Source organism: Condylura cristata, unplaced genomic scaffold (assembly GCF_000260355.1).
Source record: "Condylura cristata isolate star-nosed mole 26May11 unplaced genomic scaffold, ConCri1.0 scaffold00014, whole genome shotgun sequence".
Lineage (NCBI taxonomy): Eukaryota > Metazoa > Chordata > Mammalia > Eulipotyphla > Talpidae > Condylura > Condylura cristata.
The window spans coordinates 24,337,461-24,343,716 of record NW_004567115.1 but is presented as its reverse complement, the minus strand read 5'-3'; the positions used below and the strand labels follow the sequence as shown (position 1 = coordinate 24,343,716).

Genomic DNA, 6,256 nt, shown 5'->3' with positions numbered 1-6,256 from the left:
AAAAAAACACAAACAACCCAACTCGAAATTAAATAAAGGACTTTATCTCTAAAGAAGATAAATGAATAGCCAAAAAGCACTTGAAAAGATGATGAACATCACAAAGAAATTGCAAATCAAAACCATATTTCTAACAACAGAAAATAATAGTAGTGTGAGGATATGGAAAAACTGGAAACTCCTCCATTGCTGGTGGGAATGTATAGTGGTATAACCGTAGGAAAACAATTCGGTGGTTCCGCAAAAAGTTACATACAAATTACCACATGAGCTAGCAATTCTACCCCTAGGAATATATACCCAAAAGAATTGAAAGCAAGTTAAATAAATAAGAATTGAAAGTAGGGATTCAAACAGGTACTTGTACATGTAACAGGGTGATCCCTATAGGAAGGGGGCAGAAGAAGCCTTGCACGTCTGAGACAAAAGGAGCAAAATAAGATAAACACTGCCATGGTTAACCTACCCAGGGCTTTTTGGTATAGAACTGATTTAAACAGATGAGGGTGAGATACCCATGGTGAGCTTAACAATGGCAGTATCTATCTTGATCTTGCTCCTTTCATCCCAGATGTGCTGGGTCCCTTCTTTCCCTTTCCTTTGGGGACCACCCTGTTACACAACAATGTTCAAGTAGAATTATTCATACTATCCAAATGTTGGGGGTAACCCAAATATCTGTCAACATGTGAATGAATAAACAGCATGCACACACACATACACATGCATACACGATGGAATATTATTCAGCCATAAAAAAGAATGCTACAACATAGATGAATCTTGTACTAAGTAAACCAGACACAAAAGACAACTATTATATGATTCCACTAATATGAGGGACCCAGAATAAGCAGATAGAACAGCTGAGGGGGAATGGGAAGTTATGGTTTAATGGGTGCAGAGTTTCTGCTTGGAATGATGAAGTGCTGGATATGGACAGCTGTTATGGTTATACAACACTATAAATGTCCTTAGTGCCACTGAATTGTATACTTTAAACTTATTTAAATGGTGAATTCTGTGTTCCATATATTCATGCACAAAAAAAAAAAAAAGGGAACATGCAAAATGGGACCTTCCTGGTGGCCTAGGGGTTCAGTCTCAGCACTCTAATCAACTATCAACATGACGGCCCATGGTAATGGCCTGAGTTCGATCCCCCCAACCAGGGATCTAACCCACATGGCACAGCCAACCTCTCCTGTCTCACCTGCTGCTCCCCTCAGCAGTCTATTTCAGTCAATCCATCTGTTCTGCTCCCTATTCTGTCTCTGGTAAATTCTCTCACTCTCCTGCTTCTGCCTACACCTAAGTTCTTCTATACAAACTGTAAGAAAAGCACCTCTTAAAGTTATCTTCCTCAGAGAACAAATCTCCATGTTCCATGGTGATTCTGTATGGTACCAACTTGTTTCCTGACCTTCATTTAACAAAGTCTTACACCCTACAGCATTCTCTGTCTGCACATCAACTCAGGCAACAGACTGTCCACTTTGATAGATAGGATACCAGCAGTGGGGCCCTTTTATTCCCCTTTCCCTTTTCTCTTCTGGATCTTTAATACTAAAAACCAGTATTACAGCTGAGAGAAACTGCATGTGGGGGTGGGGGTGGGGCAGGAAAGTCAGGGAGGGACAGAGTTGGCCACCAAAGCTAGAAGTGGGAAGACATTGTGAGGCCAAGTGATACCTGAACCCCCTTAGAGTTTCCACCTTAGAGAATTTATTATCTTTTAAGGATTTGCAGGAAGGGAGTTTCCTTCCTTTATTAACTCTCTTTATTATTTCAATGACACTTAGAATCTAAAAGTTGTAATATCCATACTCAACATTTTCACACAATTCCCTTTCCATGTAAGTCAAACCATTTCCTTTCTGGTTGGCTTCACCAGAGGTAGATTCAGCCAGCAGACTCTTAAAAATTATATATTTCCACATCTTTTCAGTCCCTTCTCCAAGTTAAATACTATAACTCTTTTAACTTTTCTTTGCATAGCTGGTTTGTATGGGTCTGTTCCACAAAACTTTCTTCTAAATCTGTGACATAATTATAAACTAAACTATTTTACATGAAATTTAAAAAATTTCTGTAGCAATTGGGAACTTAGAGGCTTACACTGACAAAAATTGTGAGGTAAGAAAGTGATGAACAAAATTAATAATTAGTAATAATTAAAAAAGGAAGTGATGAACAATATTAAAAATGTGAAAGAGGCAGGTTTCAGAAATATTGTTAAGTTACTAGACTGACTGTCCCTTCAGTTTACTGGATCTAAAACTTCCAAGGCAGCATCTCCTTCAGCTCAGGGGCTTCTGTTCCACAGTGACTTGCCCACCAAGAGTCACTTTGAGTTTAGCTGTTGCTGACTTTGCAGGTCACTAGAACATTGTAGAAACTATTGTGCACATGATGAAAAAGACACATAGGAAAATGAGTCCAGAACTCAAAAGCTCCTGACTTGTCACTGATCTGTTTCATTACGTTGTATTCCAAATGCAAAGATTGATTCCAAAACTTGCTATGAATTGATAACAGGTGCATATCTGTGTACTCCAGGCAAATAAGCGCAAGATAAATTAGTTACACACCATATTTCTTAATGAAAAGTAGGCTCTGCCTTATGTCATTTTTCAAATCCCTCCACAAATGTCTGACTGACTGCTCTGAGAAACCCGCCTTGGTTATAACACCAAAAGGGATCAACTATAGAATCAGCAATTTCAAACATTTCATCCAACTGCAAAACATATTTTCATCTTCCTGATAAGTGCATCTGCCTGGAAAATGGAAATTAGCTGAAATTAACAAAAGTTATTGCCTTGCTTCTTTTCTAAGAGACCTTGCTGAAGTAGCACACAAGTCAACCATCCCTTTAGAAGAAACTGTGACTTACTCAAAAATATACATCCCAAAGAATCTAGTACAGCATCTGGCTGACAGGCACATATACATGTGAATGTATTAATAACTCAGGCACTGAGCACTCCTGAAGGAGTAGGCCCTACAAGGATAACAACCACCACTTGAAAAAGTAGGCAAGATTACACTTACCATCTTAAAGATGAAGAAATTTGTTCACCTAAAGAGTTCAGATTATTTTCCAAAGCTTCCTGAACTAAGCTAGCCAGCAAACTATCTGGAATTCCAGTTGGGTCTGCCTGGTGCCACAGATGCTGCTGATAATCACCAGGGATACAGCCTTTTGAATAAATCAAGTGAAATTTCCCCTTACTTTTTCAAAGCTAGCTCAAGTGTTTCCTTGGGTTTGGGGAAGATGGACATCTACAAACTTTCAACAATAATGAGACTTCTTAAAGTCAGACATTTATGTTCATGTATACTTTATTGGTTTATATTCCATAAAAGAGCTCTAAAAGAGATTTATGTGGTTAATTTTAGTACTTTATTATAGTATTCTGCAGTATAATTTGTGAACATTGTGAAAGATAATTTCTCCCTCAAAAGACAAATGCCAGCATTCATGCATTATTTATGCGATTTGCTTATATTTTTATAAAGAAACAGTAGTTTTGAAAATGAAATGGCAATACCCCAGAACTTCCTTGAGGTCAGTGTTATCCATGACAGCCATATATCCGGCAGGAAATCTGCAGCTGGGTGATATTAACAATAATCTCCTACTTCTTAAACCATAAAGAGACAGACTTGTCGCTTGTATATCCAACAAGGCATATATACTTTTTGCTTTTCAAGTTTATACAGTCATGGACTGTAGGGTTGACTTACTTAAAGACAGCCTGCATAACCCATCAAACCCAACAATGCTTAAAGTATTCATGTGCTTCTTAATTTATTCACATTAGCAAGGGAGGGCATCAAAGGCTATATTCCCAGGTGAAGAACAAGGATGGGTATTTATATTGATCATTTTTAGGCAAGTTTTTCTAAATATACATGGTATATGCAGAACATCCTTGGAGAGATCCTCCATCAACCACCACCCCATTGAATAACCTGAGAATCAAAGTCCTCCCTAAACACTGAACCAGACAGAAAGCACTGACCCCACTTCTTCAGCATACTTTCAAATGACACAGTAAACCCAGCGACACAAAGGTGAGTCAACTTTTATGCTTGGCTAAAACAGTATGTTCCTGGGCAATCAAACTATTACTTGTTATTTACATATACATGATCTTACATCACTCTCAAAATAGCTCATGAAGTAGATATTGTTACCCCTCCATTTTACAAATGAGGAAAAGTGAGGTTAAGGAGGAGAAAAGATCTCCCAGTGTTAGGTAATAGAGCCTAGCATTAAGACAAAGTTATCTGCCTCCAAAACTCATAAATTCATCTTCATCTCAATGTTATATTGCCTTTTTTTTTTTTAAGTTAAAACCAACTGTGCCAACTTCCAAGCTTGGTGTTAAACAGTGAGTTCAGTTTTCTCCATTATTCAGGTGAAATTAAAGAAAAAAAGGAGGGAGTATGTTCTGCTAGCTGAGATACAATTTTGTTTCCTAGTTTAGTTCCAACTCTTCTGTGCAAAGTGGTTACAACCCTGGAATTAGACCTAGGACACCACTTCCTAGTTGTGTGACCTTGGACAAGTCACTTAGCCTATTGTGCTTGTTTCATCCCCAGTAAAATGAAAGCAATAATAGAAACGAATTCATTCTTCCTGGGCATGAAATAACAGTATTTAGAACAGTGTTGTGCACATTTTACTTGCTTGATAATTCTCAGCTATTAATGATTAATAAGATAGCCAAACCATGTTGAGACTAGTGATCATATGCAAAAATCTGGAAACATACCAATTACGTTAAGGACTGGATCTATGGGAAGGTACTTTGCCTTAAAAGAGATCAGAAAGTCCTCCTTTGGCCCTGGCTTCCAGAACATGATGCTTAGGTGACTCTTTCTCAAACTTAAAAGCTTTGGAATTGACTGAATTAAAATAGAGTATGGATTTCTTGACATCACTTCAACTCCAGCACTCACTCTCTTGCATAAATGTCAAATTAAACGCTCACAGTGGCCTCCCTGGTGGCACAAGGGGTTACGTCTTGGCATTATGAAGATATTGGCAGCCACAGCCACTGAAGCACAAGTTCTGTCCTTGGCCAGGGAGCTGACCCACCTGGCGTCGCAGGCCTCTCCTGTCCCCCTGCTGCTCCCCTCAGTAGTGTATTTCAGCAGATCTGCCTGTTCTGCTCCCCACTCTGTCTCTGGCGAATCCTCTCACCTCTGGCCTACACCCCAGTTCTATGCATCAATCAATCAATATTTTTTTAAATGCTCAAAGATATTTGGGGTTCTCAGTTACCAACACATTCTCTCTGGAGAGACGCATGTCCGTCTTGGAAACTGTGGAATTTACACCAAATTATGTTCTCTAAAAATTTCCCTTCACAGCCTGCACTTCAGTACTTGGTGTCCCCAGTTGTTGCTGTCCTAGAACAAAAGCCTAATGACTGTTACAATACAGCTCTTTTTCTGAGATCATCTGGAAGCCCTGGAAGCAAACAACAGGGGGAGTCCTAGTGAGCAGCGGGTACCGCAGCAAACTTCCTGGGCATCGAAGGCCAACAAGAACTGAGTTATCTTTGAGAGTCCTATTAATACCTACACGTCCCAACTAAGAGCTGTCTTGTCAATGTTTCAGAAACATTGAGGACACGTTTTCCTGCTTGGACGCGTCCGGAAACACACGGGGTCGCCTTTTCCCACCCGTGTAGCGTGGTCAGGCGCGATTTTGGCATGTTAGGGGCCTCGCTGGGCACCCCCAAAGTTCCGTACGGCGAGGCTCGGGAAGGGATGACCCATGAGGCCAACCCTGCGCCTCTATACCCCAGTGGGCGCGAGAGGGAACCCCACTGTCTCAGCCCCTGTGCACAAGCGCCGCACGCTTCGATCCCCCCAAACAGTGGCCCCCGGAGAGGGCTCTGGGACTCACGCGGTGTCTCTGGGTCTCGGGGTCCTCTCCCCTGTCGGCTCCTGGCCTCTCGAGGTCTGAGAGTGGGCGCCTCCCATGGCTTGCAACTTGGCGCCCAGGCTGCGCCAGCCCGAGCTCCGCGCTCTCCTGCTGGCCCTGGACCTTAGGCTGGGAGGAGGCGCGGGGCCGGGAGGAAGGGTGGGGCGCTGGATGGGCGGGGGTGGCGGAGAATCCTGCCACAGGGTCCCAACCGCCCAGCAAGCGGCCGTAGGACGTTGCTGAGGAGAGGCCAACTTCTTCGCCAATCGCCTAGCTTCGCTCGCGCTGTGGCCGCTCGGCTACACCCGCAGG

At 41.9% G+C, this 6,256-nt stretch overlaps 1 protein-coding gene across 4 annotated transcripts in view; it reads right to left on the bottom strand.

Annotated features, from left to right (window-relative positions):
• The window catches only part of TACC1 (transforming, acidic coiled-coil containing protein 1), a 102,194-nt gene that overhangs the window by 78,588 nt on the left and 17,350 nt on the right, over window positions 1-6,256 (bottom strand). The window contains exon 1 of one of the 4 annotated variants that reach the window (XM_012724856.1): window positions 5,927-6,207. The exons of 1 other annotated variant lie outside the window; for it this stretch is intronic. In XM_012724856.1, the coding sequence (XP_012580310.1) occupies window positions 5,927-6,003 (77 nt within the window). In that variant the 5' untranslated portion in view covers window positions 6,004-6,207. Of the gene's footprint in view, window positions 1-5,926; window positions 6,208-6,256 lie in introns of those variants that run through there. 2 more of the 4 variants (XM_012724859.1, XM_012724855.1) reach the window with 2 other exon arrangements.